The sequence below is a fragment of the Paramisgurnus dabryanus genome, chromosome 5 (assembly GCF_030506205.2).
Source record: "Paramisgurnus dabryanus chromosome 5, PD_genome_1.1, whole genome shotgun sequence".
NCBI classification, from domain to species: Eukaryota; Metazoa; Chordata; class Actinopteri; order Cypriniformes; family Cobitidae; genus Paramisgurnus; species Paramisgurnus dabryanus.
In genome coordinates, this window is record NC_133341.1 from 10,678,845 (window position 1) to 10,698,030 (window position 19,186).

Below are 19,186 nucleotides of genomic sequence, written 5' to 3' on the forward strand. Positions count from 1 at the left end.
GACGTATATGTACCGCGAGATCAATTTGTAAGCCTAGTTTTTGGCTTACTCTCGCGGTACTTTGACGTTGTCCTTCAGCGGTTAATAGCAGAGCAGAGTTAAGATATATATTGAACTGAATACATAAATTACATAAAATCTCTATAAATATTTGCATTGTTAAAAACTGTAACAGTGTTTAACAGTATACATTATTTTAATTTTCCATAACATTTATATCATATTGTTATAGAATATATAGCAGCAACACTGACAAAAGTTTGAGGTAAATTACAATATTTGGAGACCCGTGCATACATTTCCACTTAGTAATATCAGTATTATTTAATTTTCCTTAACGTAAAATCAAAACAAAAAGGTTAGATTTAGGTTATTACAGAATTGACCGTTCTTTACAAATACGCAAATGTTTCATGCAACAGTAGAGGGCGCCATCGCCATATTTTTAACCAACATTAAAATGACTCCATTATTTTATTATCGTATACTTTCTGTATGTTCTATCTTGACCTTTTCTAAATCCTTAGTAGTAATAGACTTTTAAATATACTTTATAACTATTTAAAATTAATAGGTAGACATATGTAACTGTAGACAAAACTTGCTTTATTAAATAAAGAATAAAGCAATCAAATTTCATAGAAAGATGTACAATATGCAAGATTCCAATGTGCTATATATGCTGACAGTGCAGTTACACTACAGCTCTGACACCTCCAATAGCCCACTGTTATGTGATTGAATTATCTGTGATCTGCTGATCCTATGTTTTGTGTGTTTTCCCCCTCCCTGGGTTACATTTGTTGGATATGATTAAATATGTTACTTATTGCCTAAACTGTTTGATGACATCCTGTCTGTATTGGCATACACTGTATCAAGGTGACCCTTTTTGTTTCATTGCATATCAATAGTATAGACATGTCACTGAGGATTGATCATAAAGCTACAATCATTCATGATTTGAAGCAACGCTCCAAAGAACTTACCTCTATTGGGTTCCAGTGAAATGACATCACATGATGTAACATCCTAAATATTTCCAATTCTGATACTAAATATATTATTCTATACATTCGAGCATTGAAAATAACATTAAATATACTTCAATATATATACAAGTCAAGTTAAGTCTTTGTGAAGTTTTTGTCAAGTTTATTGTTTAGTGTTTCGTCAGCTTAATTTCATTTTGTTTTACCCCTCATGGGCTGTGATATCCTCCATTTGTCTTTTTGTTGCCCTGATCTGCACCTGGGTTATGTCACCTCCAACTCGTGACAGAAGGAACCAGAAGCACATGCTCGTCTACTGTTTGTGACCTTCGTTGGTGGAAATCTCTGACCCTCTCAGCTCACATTCCTTAGATATTGTGTAAGGAAACAAGAAGTTTGCCAGAATTATAAATAACTAAAGCATTGCTTTTTTTCCAACAAGTTATTGACCTTTTTACACAAAACCACTCTGTGTTATTCAAATATGTTAATAAATTAATTAAAATATCTATATTAATGTTTGAAGTTTTATGGTATAGTCAGTGCATGAAGAGTTTTTACTGAAATCTGATAACATAAAGTGTAAAAGCATGTAAAACACAGAAAATCAGACATACTCTTAATAATAAGTATGTTTTATACTCGTAATAATAAAGGTTCCCAAAAGGTTTCTTTGTCAAACTGATTCAATTAAAGAACCTTTAACATTTACAGAACATTGTTCAGAACTTTTATAGTGGAAATGTAAATGGGTGAAAATCACATAAATCTAGAGTGCTGTGAATTGTTTTCTGTGTATGTGGAATTTTTTTTTTTAACCATAAACCATGCAAACACATTGTATTATACCAAATAATACAATGTGTTTAGCAAGGAAATATGTGCTCTTTAAGGGTGCACATTGTAACTTTTAGGAGGTCATAACAGAAATGTTATATTATATACATGATTATATTTTCACTGGTATAATGAACTGTTATGTTTTTATTTCCTTGGAAATAGTTGGTTTTTATATACACACGATATGGATCCCCTTCCTTCGCCATTTTGGATGCCCCGCCATCTAACCCCAAATCCGCTAAATTGCATCAATTCCATATGCTCCAATGGAAAAGTTTTTGGACAGCAATGACTGATCATGGCGTCTTCTTGGAAGTTACTGCCCTATTGGATAAAGTTAGCAACACAAACCAAAAACAGCCTTTTAAATATAAATGTAGTTATTTTACTGCAGATTCATTTATTGTTGTTAAATGAAAGACCCTAATGCTATTAGACACGATGGAGGTGCACAGTGCATATTTACGCAATAACATATGATATTGGGTGGAGTGTTTAAGGCACCATGATTCTGTTGATTACTACCTAAATTAATTCAGTGTAATACATTCATCTATTAAGAAGTTGTAATTCATCTAAGTTCATGGATGAATAAAAATTGAAAGTCATAAAGAGGACATCTCCCAATTTTAACAATAACAACAAAATGAAAGTAAAACAAAAAGGACACTGAGCCATGCAGGGGTATTATTATAATTCACAATAAATTTAATGAAAAAGTGCCTCATGAGTCTTTTTTGTAACTTTGTTCTTCGTATATTTATAAAGCAGACAGGCATGAGGTATATACACAGCACATAGTCAATTGTACATTATAAAAATCATACTACACAGTGTCATGGTTTATAAATCTTTAAAGTTGTTGTAGATAGTTTAAACAAGGCACATATAAGCAACTGACCAAACTGATCTTCCTATATTAGTGGATTTTATTAAAAAAAAAAACATTGATGATGTAATTACATACAAATACTACCTACATATATTAGTGTGATACTGTATATTAATAAATAATATAGTAAATTAATACATTTCTTAACTATTAATTCTGAGAAATCACAGTTCTTTGCCTCCAACTCAATGTATTTTAATGGCTCACTTCGAGCTTTCAGGAACTACTGTATGTGAAATCTACTTGAATCATTCATTGGCTCTGATTAGCCCATAACAGACAAACTGTATAACTCTACTAAGCACGTTTCATCACTATGTTGTTTCTGCCCATTGTCTGACACAACATAGGTCCTGTTCCAAATGGCACAGTTCATGTGGACTTTCGGTCTCATGGCCTTAAATTGCACATGCTCGCTTACAAGTCAGTCAGCAGGAAAAAAACAATAAAACCATTACAGAAAATTCTAAAGGTTTCCACTAAAATACCAATAGGAACCATTAGCTTTAACCATTAAAACCACTACACTGTAGTGTGTTTTGGGCCATATTCCATTAGAACCAATACAATTCCCAAAAAAACCATTAGAATTTTCTGTAATGCTTTTATAGTTTTTTTTTCAGCAGGGGTGTCTTTAACTCTTCTTCGGTGGCCAGATTTTTAAATGTGAAATATGAAGCGGGCCAAACTTTTACACCTATTTTTAAAACATTTTTACTAATAAAGTGAAACAAAAATGATTAAAGCTTATAAGCGAATTCATGTGTTTTAGGCCATAAATATTTTTTGTTTCATACAGTAAACATCTCCTCACTATCTGCTAGCTGCCTGTCCCCTGAACATACTGTAAAAAACACTGTTTCTGTAGACAGCCCAGGCTCCACAAACTGCAACAAAAACAAAGTGGTCAAACCTACCACCACAAAACAAAAACAAAGTGTTTCAGCCAATTGTTTGGAAGTGGGGGTTGGGCGCGTTCATAGAGAGAGAGCGCAATGCGTCATAACCTGAAAACCACGCCCACTGGGGGTGGGACAATCCAGCCCTCTCCATTGACTTTGTATTGCAAGAGGCTGCCTCCTTGTCAATTCTGGCTTATAACAAAAACAGAATAATGCCTAAAAGATGCTGTGTGACAGGATGTAATAAGCCAAAAAACACAGAAATACACTTTTATAAGCTGAAAACAAGCGTTTAAAGACACAATTATAAAGCATTGTGGTCTATGGAGCATTCTGGATCATACATGGGAAGCAGACTCGCTTCCTCAGTCAAAATCTAGGGAATGAGGGTCTGCATGTAAACTTTACGTTTCCACTTCACGAAGTGGAACATGGGGTGGGGAAGTTTGCAAGTGCTTATCTGAAAGTGTATTGGAATGCAACCTGAGCATCAATCTTACCATGCTGCTAAAATCTACACAAAGCACCTTTAAAGGCAGGGTCCATGATCTCTGAAAGCCAATATTGACATTTGAAATCACCTAAACAAACACGCCCCTACCCCAATAAAATCTGGGCCTTCTTTTGATAGACCCGCCCCACACATACGCAACCCAGGCAACAATTTCAGTTAGTAGACAAGCCCCTTACTGCTGATTGCCTACAAGTGTGTTTAGTTGGCCCGATTCTCTTTTCCAAAGCGTTTTTCAGATATCATGCACTCTGCCTTTAAATGTCAAAACATTGTTTTTTAATTACATTCAGAAAGATATACTTCAAACCTTTAAAATTCATTCATATTTAAAAACTTTATCTGAAGGTAAAAATTGCATTACATATTTAAAGGAAAACACCACCGTTTTCAATATTTTACTACTATCTTACCTCAACTAAGACAAATTAATACATACCTTTCTCTTTTCAATGTGTGGAGTTTTAATCTTTGTATGTATACATCTACAAGTAGTGCACTAGTAAAAAAAAATTATGCAAGTGTATGTGACATAATGTAACTCAGCAATTTCACAGAAATCAGACATTTTACCCTCCAGGACCAGACACTAGGTTTGACCAATCAGTAACCAAAGTATTTAAGGGAGCTGTGTAATAATACACCATTTGTTAATATGTGAAATATTATAAGTAAAAGTTAGTCATACTATACAGGTACATAACAATTTATAGCATTGTGTCTCTTATTGTTTAGGTGTTTGTGACATTTTAATCAGTGATTACTTGCTTTGCCACAACTTACCACAAATACTGTTAAACAGGGGATGAAGGGGGGCATGCAGAACGTTGTTTATGCAAAGGGAGACTGTGGAAATAGTGAAACCTAGATGCATGAGTAAGGTTTACAGGTAATTTTTCCCATCCACTGCCACCTTCATAAAGCCTGAACTTTTGTGGGTTTCTTCTAAAAGAATAATTGTGTGCTTTATGAATGCATTTTTTGGTGTCCACTCAAGTGGTTACTCATCTATGTTCTTGCTGATTTTACATTTTGACAGTAAAGGGGAAAAGGAAAATGAAAGGGCAAATGAAAGGTTAAATGGCTAAAGCTGTATCTAAATCCCCCTGAGATACAATAAAATAAATTATTCAGAGGCAAAGGGTAAGTTTTACTGTGCCCAACTATCAGTATAACAACAACATGTTCAGAATGTTGTAAGAATGTAATTCTTTCTTTACTGTGTTATCTGTTACAAAAGGCCAAACTGTAAAAGTAGAGGAAAGAAAAGTAAAAATTAGAAGGTTGGGGCAACTGTCAATTATGTTCTTCTGGTCTTACCAATTGAAGTAATTCACTTAAAGGAACAGAATGTAAGAAATTTATATCAATTAATCATAAAATGGGCCTGATATGTCACTAGACATTAAGAAATAATTTTTATTTCAAATACTTATATCACTGACAACAGTGGTCTGGCCAGGATATTGTCATTTAAAAAGTGGAGTTGCAGCCCTCAACTGATGTGTATGTTGTCAATATGTGCATTGGCCACCCAGTTGTGTGATTGCAGTACCAGTTTTAGCCACAATCCTACATACTGTTCCCTCAAAGTGGAAAATTTAAATTGCTTAAACCAATTTTTTAAGTAGATCCTACTTTTTACAGTGTAGGGTAATTATGCATCTATGCTACATAACAAACAAAAGTTTATGGTCCAGCAAAGTCATAACATAGTCATAACAAATGGTTATTTGGTTTATTTTGTTACTTGGCAAATAGTTTAATAATATGATATTACATGTTCAATCTTAAATTAAATGTATGTTTTACAGATATTAAATATGATCAAGAATTTAAATTAAAGAAACAAATTCATTACAATAATGGAGGTCCTATGATTTATTACACAACATATTTTATGAAAAAACATCAAGAAATGGTCTGTTCATAAAACCGGAAAAAGCCTGTCATTCAAATAAAAAGCTTTGACAGTTTTGACCTCTTTTCACCAACGCACACACAACCACAGTGGTCTTTATTCATGATGAAACATGCTCAGATGAAAAAATGAACGTTAAAATAATGGCATAAATTGTAAGATTTAAATTCAATAGAATAATTGAAGTAAATTAATGCCTTTGTGATTCAGGAATGAGACCATGTGGGCTTCTGATTCCTGCTGAGGAGAAGTTGTAACTAATAATAATCAAAACAACAATTTGCATATTTTTATGTAAACCTGTTTTATGCATGAGAAAATAGTATAAAAGTAAAAGAATTAAAACACAAATAACAACTTTTTCCAATAAAAATGGGACAGCCAAGCTCAAAATATTATGGGCATTCTGAAATATAAAACTCCTGCAAGCAAATACTTCTGACCTTTGGACATTTAAGCTTTAGAGACAAAATAGCTTGTGGCAAGTTCTTTGGTCTGACAACTAGCCCTGATATAAAATCTTCAATGCAAATACACAAATTTTTACACAAAAAAGTTGGTCTGCACTGTGTGCTTCTTTTCATTTCCTAGAAGTGGGGTAAGTGAAAGGAAAAAGCCAGGAGAAAAAATACTAAACAGAAACGTCACACAGGGAAATCCCAGAGAGCGTGCACATAAAATGAAGCTGTCCAGCTAATTCACTCACATTTGAGTGCTTACAAGATCAAGACTACCAAGACACAATGAAGACGGTGGCAATTTTTTTTGCTTTCATCTGCTTGACTCTTTTTGCTGTTAAAGGTAAAATTGGTTTTACAGCCTCTATCATAATTCCTTGCTTTGTTGTTTCACAGTACCATATTCAATATAATCATTTGCTTCTGTTATCCTCTATAGGGCATCCTGGAGTTGGCAGACAAAGGTGTATATGTCAAGGACCTGGTGTCAAAATGGTGAAGCCAAAGCTGATAGAGACGGTTGTAATTCACCGTGCCAGTGCATTCTGTAATCGCCTGGAAATTGTGTAAGTTGATTCTTCAGAAACATCATTTGGATTAATTCTCCAGCTTTTGTATATTTCTCTTCAAATAAATCTATACTGTGTTTAAACAGAGTGACGCTGAGGAATGGTGCAGGGTCAAGGTGTTTAAACCAATATTCTTCATTTACCAAGAGCATCATTGACAGGTTGACAAAAGATACAAGGTGAGAGTTTCCTTATCTATATAGACATTAAAAATGACATGAGCGTTATATGTTAACATAAAAATTAAGCATAAATAGAATAAATAGCTTCATGTGAAATATAATGTTTTTTTTCTCTTTAGGCGTACTAAGATGTAAAATGATTCATCTCCAGTTGCAAGTGTCAATGCTGCCGCCAATGTGAACTCTGTTTTTAAAAAGCTGATTTTGTGTGTAATATTATTTATTATTAATATTTTGTGTATTTCTTAATTTAAAATTTAAAATAAAATTTCATTAACGTTTCATAATTTCTCCATTGTGTTACTACTGTAAAATGAAACTTCCAGAGTAATTTCAAACAATGATAGATAACACTTAAAGTACCAAGACAGTTCAAAAGTTTCAAGTCACTTCACTTCAGGGAAAAATCTGGAAAATCTTTATATATGAAGTTTTGCTTAAATGTTGTGTAAGCATATTAATTAATTTTTATTAGAAAAGTTGTATCTTTGAATAAAAATTGTGAAATGCATGAGTTTTTAAGGGGCCATAGTGTGAAAATCTGACTTTTTCCATATTTAAGTGCTATATATATCATATATATCAGTATATATCATCAGTGTGCCCCTAATTCCCATATCATTACTGTAATGTCATAATTTACTTTTTTAATGTGGAGAAATGTACTGTATGAGTAAGTAAGTAAGTTTGACATTATGGGTAAATGTTATTATATTTTTAATAATTTGTTAAAATAATTATAAAATTGATTTCTTCGAAAATAGTGAAAATTACTGTAACACATTTTATTGTGTTCACTTACAAAAAATAAAAAAATAATAAAATGGAACAACCACAAAAAAATGTACACATGTAAACAAAAACAAAAAAGTTACTAATACTAATACATACCAGGGAAAATGTTGCAAGTGTCTCTACTAATAAGTTAATGAGGGGATTCAGGTGTGTTTGAATAGGAACAGGAAGTGTTGATATGGCTCAGGAAAAGGGTTGGGAAACTTTGATTTAGTTCTTTATTATCTCATGTGCACGTACAGTACATGTGTAAGAGTTTGTTTTTGTTAGCCATCGTCTTTACTTGCCTTTGTAAAAAGCTATTGCATTTTCTTTTATTTGTAATGTATGGGTTATCTTTAGAACTCAACTTAAAAACTACCAAACAATAAATTTTTTGTGGATCAAGGCATTTGATGAAGCTTATGATGAAGGTTTATAATTTTATATTGGTTTTAAGAGCATAGGAAAAATGTAATGGTAAAAATTAATCCACAATAAATCCCAATAAAAAATACATTGTTGATCAAATTTGTCTGATTGGTCCATTGTCACATGATTCCATTTTTAGTAATTTGAATTATATTTAGAGTTTGAAAAATGTTGGGCTGGTGTTATATAAACACATGCCACTAAATATTATTTTTACAGATAAGTGTGTGTTATTGTAGATCAGTGTTTCTCAAAGTGTGGGGCGGGGTCCCACTGGTGGGGAATAGGAACAATACAAGTGGGCGTGACAAACCGGAGGAAATGTGGTCATTTGTGTGCCCATCTCTATTAATTCCGTTATTCATTGACCACTTAAAACAACACATTTAAATATAAGCCTAACTTAACTTAACATTAGACTGTGAAGAAAATGCCACGCTGAACCATAACCTACAAAAACTTTAATGTGGGGAGGAGGTATAGGCGGCAGTGCGTATAAAAGTTAACAATGGATACATTTGAGACACGGAATGAAAAGAAAACTGGAGATTCGGCACCAGGAAGACAGACAATGGACCTAATCAACCAAAAAGAAAAGAAGGTATGATGACTTTTGTCAGAGACAAAATGCAAACGCAGTTGCATTATTAATATTTACTTTTGAACAAAGTCTTATTTATGCAAAGTGGTGATACATTTGCACGTTTTTCTGTCTATTGAAAGTGTTTAATGCTGTAAATGCAGTTAAACTTAAAGCCTACTTGATTACCATTTTGTTGGGGTTATTGGGGCAAGTCTGGGCTTGGAACCCTTCCCTACCTCCAAAGTGGGAAATGGAAGAAAAAGTTTAAGAAACATGTTCTAGATGTACAGAGAAAATGATAAATAGGAAATAAATGTTATATTGAGAACTCATGTATTATGTGTTAGATACCTATACAGATATTTCCATCTGCACACATTTTTTATTATTTCTAATAGCGCTTTACTATATATCTGTTAAGCAGATAAATACAGCATAAGCAGAAATTTGCAATTCTCTTAAAGAATATATTTAAAAATAAAGAGGTAATAAAACTGATGGTTGGTGTTTTGTGGTTGGGTTTTACCTTCATGAAAATAAAACCAACTGATCAATTGGTATTTATTCCATTCAATTAAATTAAATTTTATTTTATAGTGCTTTTCACAATCAGTAATTGTTTCAAAGCAGCTTTACATTAATAGAAGCAGCGGAAACACTGAAAAATCGATAGACAACATAAGTAGCAAAATACAGTGGCTAAGATTAAACTGAACAAGCGAGCATAAGAATATGTAACGTATAGACTCCCAGGGGTGGTAAAAAAAACCCTAGAAGAAAAACTCAATGGAAAAGTCCTAGGAGAAAAAAAACCTTGGAAGATATATATATATATATATATATATATATATATATATATATATATATATATATATATATATATATATATATATATATACTGTATATATGTAGGCGATAAGGAGATTAGATGGGTTCAGTCGGTGGTCATCGGGCAGGCATCACACTTGAAGGATCAGTGGTGTGTTGACCTTTACGGCAGCCGGAACTGGGTCTGTTAGCTTCAAGTTAGTTCTCAGGATTGAGGACGAGACAGGGAGAGAGAGACAAAATCCTATTAGCGTAGGGGCCATTCGCATGTTAAGCAAGTATTACACAGTGTTGTGGTTTAATATCTGCTCGGTTCCAGACCGGCTAGCTATTTATGAGAACAAATAATGTTTTTAGCACAACAGTATTGTTCAAAAACACAGTATGTGTTCAAAATACAGCTTTAATAGACTAAAAAATCAATTGATGGGCATTTTGGTGCAGGATTGGATTCCGGTTGGGCAGGAATCCCCTAAAAATATACTTTCCTGCGTTTGAATATTTTTTCTAATGTTGCACTAAAAGAAATTTTATCTCTTCCTCTTTGAAAACCAACAAGAAGACTATTGATAACAAGACTAAAACACATACAGTACTATCATCTCAGAAGTGAAGGCATTTCAAAGAAATAGGAAATCAAAATTATGCATATGAAACTTAAATAGGGAACTGTTCCTGCAGAGGGAACAATGCGGAAACCCCTTTACCCCATTATATAACCATTATTATCCATATCATCATTTTATGGTGGATATATAAGCAGCTAACCTCCTTCAATCAAATAATACGACTCTAGACACCAGTGAACTCACAAACCATAGCCATCAAATTCTTTAAAACAATGAAGACCGTTGCAGTGTTTGCTTTTCTAGTCTGTCTGCTTGCAGCAGAAGTGAAAGGTGAGTGTTTAATTTTAGATCGACTCATTTATACCTGAATCTATTCAATCTTTTAGTTTGTTTTCTTGCTGTGGTGCAACTCATGGTTAACCTAATTTGTTTCAGGGCAGCAGAGTTTTACAGGCAGATGCCTCTGTGCTGACAAAGGCGTGAATGCGGTTTCCAGACAATTGATTAAGAAAGTTGAAATCTTCTACCCAAGCCCATCTTGTGGAAAGCAGGAAATTATGTAAGAATATAAATACTGACTTTGTCATATTTGCACTAAATATATGAACAATCGTGTATTTAAACCATGATCCAAATTAACAAATGAACCTTTGTTTTCTCATGTTCAGTGTCACTCTGGTCAATGCAAAGCGGAAATGCCTGAATCCAGATTCTAGTTTTACCCAGCATTTAATCAAAATGGTTCTTGAAAAGAGGTTAGTGTTGTTTGTAGTTTTGTGTTCACTAATGCAAGGACACAAACAGCTCAAACTTGCAGAATGACTTTTTTATTTGCTAATAAAAAATAAGGATAAACGTTTGTGCTTTGGATCTTTGCAGGGGCCCAGTAGGGAATGACTCTCAACATAAATCCAGAACAACATCTGAACCATAAAAAGACCCTTTTATCAGAACTATAAGATCAGATGCGGTATAACCTACAGTTTGCATACACTGCAAGTATAGCTTCATTTGAGAATTTCTTTAAAGAACTGATACAGCAAAAACTAAGCTATCTGTTGTAATTTTTTATCTAATTGTTATATAGTTTTTGATATAATTGAAAATTGTTTAAATAATTGTTTTTGTATTGTTTTTAAATTATAAAGCTAACAAACACGGTTGTGGTGTGCTGTAATATAATCCATTGTAAAGCTATTTAAATAATGCAACTTTCCACAACTATGTCAAAGTACAGAGTTTTGTAAAATAAAGTTATTTCTCTCCAGAGATAGTTATCACCTGTCTGTCACTATGGCTATCATCTTTCTCCTGTTGATGTCAAATTTCTGCTTTCTCAAGCTAGCTTTATTTTGTGAGAAATAAGAAAATGCATGAATATAAAAAAGTCTTTCATGAATATGAACAAAACTGTTAAAGCAAATACAACAGTTTATGTCTAACTATGGATATTGGCCAGCCTTTATAGTTTGGAGTGCCAATACATTCAAAAGGACATTATTATAATAGAAAGATAACAGTTTAATAAGAAAGAGACTTTACAGGATTAGCTATTGATTATTTACTCAGGAAACAGAGAGCAAAGAAATCTCATGACCCAACAGAGATGTAAAATAAATCTTTGTTGTCCCCAGAGTACATATGTTACATTAAGTTCAAATACCCCACAGATAATTTATTATAGCATGTTAAAATTTTCACTTTGTAGGTGTGAGAAAAAATGTGCCATTTTCAGGTGTGTCCTTTAAAGTGCAAATGAGATAATCTCTGCCCTAAATCCAACCACGGCACTATGCAGTAGGTAGTTGGATAGTGCAGATTAAGGATAAATATTGGACAGAACACACCACTGGGTTAAAATTGATCAAATGCTGGGTTGTTTAATCCAGTTGCTGGGTTATTATACCCCATGGTTCAGAGCCCCCTCAGTTTTTTGAGCCAAATTGATTTTGCATGCAACCTCAAAATCAAAGACGCGTCCATTAATCTGTAACTTTCTTTTAATCTGTTTAATATGCACAATATTATCAATTCTGTGCTGCATCCTTGTCACTTTTCAGACATTTTTGCCGTTTTGATAGTGTTTTGATCATGTTACATTATTATGGCGGCAGGCGCTGCATCTGAAGAATTAAAACGTGTAAGAAATGCTAACAACATTTCCAAACCCCAGTACGATAATGTGCAGTTAACCTCCTCTGTGTAGAAAATGTATGGTTTAAAGTGTTACTGTCTCAACATTATAAAGATTTCTAGATTAATCTTCTTGGTACAACGCCAAAGTTCGCCAGAGGTCACAGGGGGGCGGAATCACACATGCTCACATTTGAGGTAAAATTTAATGCAAAATCCGTTCCTCTAATAATTGTATCTGAACATATTTTTTTTAACATTAAAATCAATCACGTGGCTATAGCTTATTTTATTTTCGTTGTTTAAATACTTTATGGATTTAAAATTACATTAATTTAATAGGATAATGCAGTTGTTGTGCAAAATGCATTAATGACACAATTAAAGGTGCCCTTCCTCTGTCGTTTTTATTGCTTTATACTGTTGTCTGATGTCTACTCATGACGTTTGCATGGTTTTTACATCCAAAAACATCAAAAGCAATAAGTAATAGGCCATTTTGTACCCTGATTTTGAGGCTGGTCAGAGAAATTATCCGTTTTAATGGGCGGGCTGCATTGACGACTTGGAAGTTAACGCCCACTGCTATGATTGGATAACAGTTTTTCGTTCAAACTAACTTTCAATTTAATCTCATGTGTAATCAGTTTAATGTTAAGTGAGTGTCTTAAGACACAGTGTCTTTCTTACACACGCATATTTTATCATAAACCCTTTTGACACACACACGTGTGTCTTTTATCGTAAACCCACGCACAAAAACACACACACAGTCCCGGCGCCATGGGCGAGCTTTAGGGGGGCGGGCCCGCCCTGTGGGTCACCAGTGCCCGCCCTGGACGAACCCGCGGTCTCCCTTCACCTGTTCACCAGCTCCATGTTTTTATCAATAGGCCACTGTTATTAATTAAAAGTTATTGTTTTGTACATATATAACTCCTGAATAAAAATAAAAATGTGTTTGGTCTGATTTAAAAAAATATATATTTTAAACGTATTTGATTGGTTTGTCAATAGTGAGCGCGGATATGTTTGGTTGTTTGCTAAGCGCGCCACCGCTTAATGTTAAGACACGATTGAGTGCTGCCTGCAGTGAGACTGACACGTTATGGTTCTGCTGTTATCTTTCACTATTTTCGCTGCTGAAACAACAAAAACAGTCAACATTGCGTCTAAAATGTAAGTGGCTTAATATTAATTACTTGTTTAGTGAACTGTCATTAAATCTGTCACATTTTCAACAGTGATGTGATGCTGCTTAACTATATCATGTTATAAAAAATCCACATTTTACCGCAGTATGTTTAACCCACTTTGTTAACACACTTTGTGTTTGCTGTGCTTATTTGTTTAACTTTGTGTTATTACATTATGCACTTTCGGTCGCCATTGATTAGAGGATGCAGAATCATTATCCTGTTTTGGTGATTGTTATTGGCGTTTTTAATCAGACTAGGCAACTTGTTCGGTCGAGCAAGTAAAATTCTCTTTCACTTGGCCTTTTAAAAAATCCACTTGTCTCTGATATTAAGCGGACAAGCGTTGATGTCGAGCCCTGCGACGTGTTTTATTTGCGTTTAGATTGCTTCAGTAAGCTAGGTCCAATCTTTACGACTTCTCCGTTGTATTGCGTTAATGGAGAGGTATGTTAGTTCTCCCTCGCTTTTTTGTCCATTTAATTCATAATTAATGATATTATGCATTGCAGTGAGGTTGCTCTCATTTGTGCCCCCCCTGAAAAATGAAATGCCCGTCCGTGAATTTGTGTCTGGCGCCGGGTCTGCACACACACACACACACACACACACACACACACACACACACACACACACACACACACACACACACACACACACACACACACACACACACACACACACACACACACACACACACACACACACACACGCGTCTTTTACATAAACCCTTTGCGTGTAATGAACGCACAAACACACGTGTCTTTTATCACATTCGATGCGTGTGCATCATGAATTCACGTGAATCGCGTCCCTCTGAAGAGAAATCCCGGCCACAACTGATAACACATAGTACTAAAGTGTTTTACTCACACAAACACACGTGTCTTTTATCATAAACCCTTTCAAAGCGTGTGCAGCATGAATTCGCGTCCGTCGGAAGAGAAAACACCGGCTGCCACAGTGACACATATAGTACTAAAGTGTTTTACTCACACACACACACACACACAAGCGTGTCTTTTATCATAAACCCTTTCAACGTGTGTGCAGCATGAATTCGCGTCCCTCGGAAGAGAAAACACCGGTCGCCACAATGACACATAGTACTAAAGTGTTTTACTCACAAAAGCTGCGGCATTCTGTCCAGATCCAATATTAATGGAGGAGCATTGCTTTTTAATCGCAGTCTCTCTTCAAATCCAACGTTCTTTTGAACATCCAAACATGTAGCAACTGTTATGATTCCCTCGTTTAATAGGAATGATGTCTCTCAACAAAAACAATGGCCCGAATACGGTACGGTTGACGTTCAGCCATCCTTGCTGTAACTTGTTATGAAAACTAACTCAACTACACGTAATATGTGGGCGCGGTCTCAAGTTGAAGAGCTCATGAATATTAATGACCTCGATCAGTTCCACGTCACACTGATAAGCTTTTCAAACTGACCTGATTTCTCCACTTCTTTCTTTTCAGTGGCTAGAGCTGACAGAGGAGGTGGAAGTTAATTTTCACATTCAACACAAATACATATGGACCTAACACATATAAAAAAAAATACAAGTAAAAACGGTTTTATGTGGAAGGGCCTCTTTAAACAAGCCATTAAACAAAACGTAAATAAACAAAACATGCCACTTCAGATGTAAATATGATGTCCATATGTCATGTCATGTATTCCGAATGAATAGTATTTGATATAAAAGTTAGTCAACACTTTTATTTTGGAGATTTTTGCATTAAGGGAGGGGCGCTCAGATTGTTAGAAATGTAAGTGCCGTGGAAAAGCCTAAAAGCACTATAATATTTCGTTTGATGTCTGTGAGCTGTGCACACTGTACCCCTTTAAAAAAAATTGTGCATGATGCCCCTGCTATGGTTGCATAACAACAACCCAACATTGGGGGTTTTTTTTTGCCCAGCATGGGGTCATTTTAACCCAACATGTGCTCTGTCCAATATTTACCCATTATGGGTAAAAAATAACCCAGCCATTTTTAGAGTGTAGGTATTTGAGGTACACCTTCCAGAATGTTTTAGATGTCCCCTTAATTAACACACCTGATTTAAATCATTAGCTTGTTAGGGAGACATTCTGGAAGTGGGCTGAGGAGTGTTTTAAATATGTCACGACGGGGAACAGAAGTAAGGACACAAGTGCAGAGTTCACAAAACATAAGGACATTTAATAATAAAACATGAAATAAAACACGGGAATCAAACAACGGGCAGGTAATGAACACAGGAACATCCAACGTGAACAGACATGGAAGAAATGACAATGAACCGGCAGTCAGTATTGCACAAACACAGGTATAAATACACAGACTAATGACAAACAGGTGGAATGAATCAGGTGATTAATCAATGAATGTCCAGGTGACAACGATCAGAACAGAAACAAAACATGACACGGATTTAACCGTGACAAAATAAGGACCAAGGTTCTGAAACACTGGACTAATGTACCCCGAAAGGCACAACATTGTATTATGTTTAAAGGTACAGAACCTTATGGTACCACCCCAGCGACAGAAAGGTACCATTTTGTACTATTATTTTCTGTCAGTGTGGGTATTTTAATGGCGAGAACCATCAACAATGGGGGTGGCTCAGTGGGTAGTACTGTTGGAACACAGTCCCCAGCCAGGTCAAGTGACCTTTCTGTGTGGAGTTTGAATGTTCTCCCTTTGTCTGTGTGGGTTTGCTTCAAGTACTCCGGTTTCCTCACACAGGCAAGAATGTGCAAGTTAGGCAAATTGAACAGTGGCAGGATAATTAACTAGGTAGCAGGGTCAGGAGACGAGACAGGAAAGCAAACTGAAAACAAACAAAGGCCATCTGCATTCACACAAAACACATGGGCCTGCAAATGATTCTGTGAAAGTGACATATTTTCCAATGTTGGTAACCCATACATTGCCAGCTGTGAGACTCAAACCGGCATCTCTGGTTACAAGCCCAACTCTCTAACCACTAGGCTACAACTGCCCCAATTCTGTCACAACGAGTCACAAAACTGTGACAAGGAGACAGGATCATGTGAAATTAAAATAGGGCCAGGCTAGGTAATATGTTTAGGTAATATGCTGTCATTCATGCTATTTTGTTTATTATGTAGCTTGATCTGCTCTCAGTTTTGCTTATTATTAGCAGAAGGTAAAGAATTTCCAGATTTCTCTTTTAGATTCATTTTTGTTTCAGATTCATTTCATCATGACTTGAACTCAACGTCAAGTTAAAATTCTACATAAAGAGGTAGTGAAAATATCTATCATTGAAATCAGAGGTTATGTCTCATGCCGTGACTTGCATTTCATGCTCATTGGTTATTTATATATCAGAACAGATTAATCACTGAATTTCATCATTTCCATCATTAAAATACTTCATTATCTGCGAACAAAAGGGGGGACAAGTTGCTAGGAAGTGCGACCGCTAGGAAAATCTTGAGGATGGTTATAGAAAAATGTTGCTCAGTGTTTTCTTGCTCTTATTTACAGTTTCTTTCTTTAAAGAAAATAAGTTATTGGTCTATGTTTGTTTAAATGCATGTTTGAATTAACAATATTATTGTATGTTAGTAAGGACTGGGCAAACCAGTCAGCACATCTCTTTGTTGCTTCATCATCAGAAACTGTTGTTTATACTGTAGTTTTCAAAGAAAGGGGTAGTGAAAAAATTTGACCATTTTCATCAGGGAAAAGACGCTTACTTACACATCCTATTTTGTGTTTTCATAAAGCCTTTCTTAAGAAAATATTTATGATAAGTTGCATGTAATTATGCATCACGTTCTGTTATTACTGAAGTTATTACATGAAACATGTAACAAAGACACTGTAAAAAAAAATGTTACCCATATGTGGAACCAATGGTTTTAAACACACATTTTACCACTGGTTACTATGCATGATTATTATTGTGTTTTACTTCACAGTCCAAAGTTGATTGTAACATTTCACCTTTCAAAGTACTGTCAGTAGTAATAAACCTGTAGGTGAAAATTTGCAGTAAATGAAAAATGATGTAAGTTGTGCTATAACTTTAAATCAGCAAACAAATATTTGGTATTACCAACGCTATCTCATGGCAATTTGTACATATTTTACGAGGTGACTAATTCGTATGACCACATTTGTACATGCACATTTTGAACGATTTGCCTTGACCCCGTGACATAGGGGTAAGAGGTGGGTGGGGTTTCGTTATTCTACATCTACATCTACATCTGAAAAGCCAAATAAAGTCTTAGACCATCAGGAGCCTGTTGCATAAATTACTTAGACTAATCTTACAAGTAAGTAATCTATGTTTTCTCAAGATTGGACATAAGTCTTTGATGCCATTTTATCAAAAGCTAATTCGGGTCTAATATGAATCTAAAAAGTAGGCTAAGACTGATTAGCCCTAACTATATTTTCTAGGTGGTCAGACTAGTTTTACAGTCTAAATTTAGCAGCTATGCAGCTGGACATTGTGGTCGTTCTAGGACCTATTTGGACATAATCCATCTCATGACCCATCAACACATTTTTTTTTTATTAAAAAATACATAGTAGTTTATTTTACTTGCTTATAATAACAAGCTATAATAAAATATAAGTTGGATTGCAATACCAAAATACCTTATTATATAAAATATCAAAACCATTGTTATTGTTTAATTGAACTAAACTGTTTTTGTGGCAACCACCAAGTGACGATCTGCTTCATGCACTGTGCGACCCACAAGTGGGCCCTTACTAATAGTTAGAACAATCAATCAGTTTATATCATCAATCAGTTTTTTGCAAGAGTTCAAACAGTGCCTTTTCATCATGACTTGTTTTTGAGTTTAATACTCATGATGACAATGCAAAATGGTGCTAACAGAATGATAAAAGCACATCTAAAATGCTTAATAAACTAAATATGTTGCATGTTAATGTTTTACGTAAAATGTAAAAATATCAAGGCTTAGAATTAGAGTAGGACTATATAAAAAATGTATATCTATATAAGATAATTGTTAATAATAATAACCATAATAAGTCTTAAAAGCATTGTCAGTGATTGTGGGTGTATGTATGTGTGTGTTGTGACTGAAAGGTTGACTTTGCACATGCAGCAAACTCATAAAATCTGATATTTTATTATAATATAATTATAATTTATAATGCACTGTCAGAATTTGTTTTTAAAAATGATCACTAGCTGTCACTGGTGCAATACTGCTTTAAAATGATCTAATATAAATGTACAGATATGTACATTTGGTGCCAAAATGTAAACCTTTGAGGTATAATAAGAACTCTTTTGGTGCAACATTGTACTTTTTGAAAGGTTGCTGCCCCATGTTGACAGCTAGCGACCAATTTGTTCTTACAGTATGCAATGTATGTTTATTTATGTAACTCTG

At 34.5% G+C, this 19,186-nt stretch overlaps 2 protein-coding genes across 2 annotated transcripts; both read left to right on the plus strand.

The window, feature by feature from the left end:
• The first annotated feature begins 6,701 nt into the window (after positions 1-6,701).
• On the plus strand, positions 6,702-8,576 carry LOC135748842 (C-X-C motif chemokine 11-1-like). The gene is made up of 4 exons (XM_065267140.2): positions 6,702-6,859; positions 6,956-7,082; positions 7,172-7,264; positions 7,387-8,576. The coding sequence occupies exons 1-4, from the start codon at positions 6,802-6,804 to the stop codon at positions 7,400-7,402; spliced, it is 294 nt and encodes a 97-aa protein (XP_065123212.2). The 5' UTR covers positions 6,702-6,801; the 3' UTR covers positions 7,403-8,576.
• A 2,049-nt stretch (positions 8,577-10,625) lies between these two features.
• LOC135748714 (C-X-C motif chemokine 11-6-like) lies at positions 10,626-11,720 on the plus strand. Its single transcript, XM_065266985.2, has 4 exons — positions 10,626-10,783; positions 10,889-11,012; positions 11,122-11,208; positions 11,333-11,720. The coding sequence occupies exons 1-4, from the start codon at positions 10,726-10,728 to the stop codon at positions 11,385-11,387; spliced, it is 324 nt and encodes a 107-aa protein (XP_065123057.2). The 5' UTR covers positions 10,626-10,725; the 3' UTR covers positions 11,388-11,720.
• Positions 11,721-19,186: the final 7,466 nt, after the last annotated feature.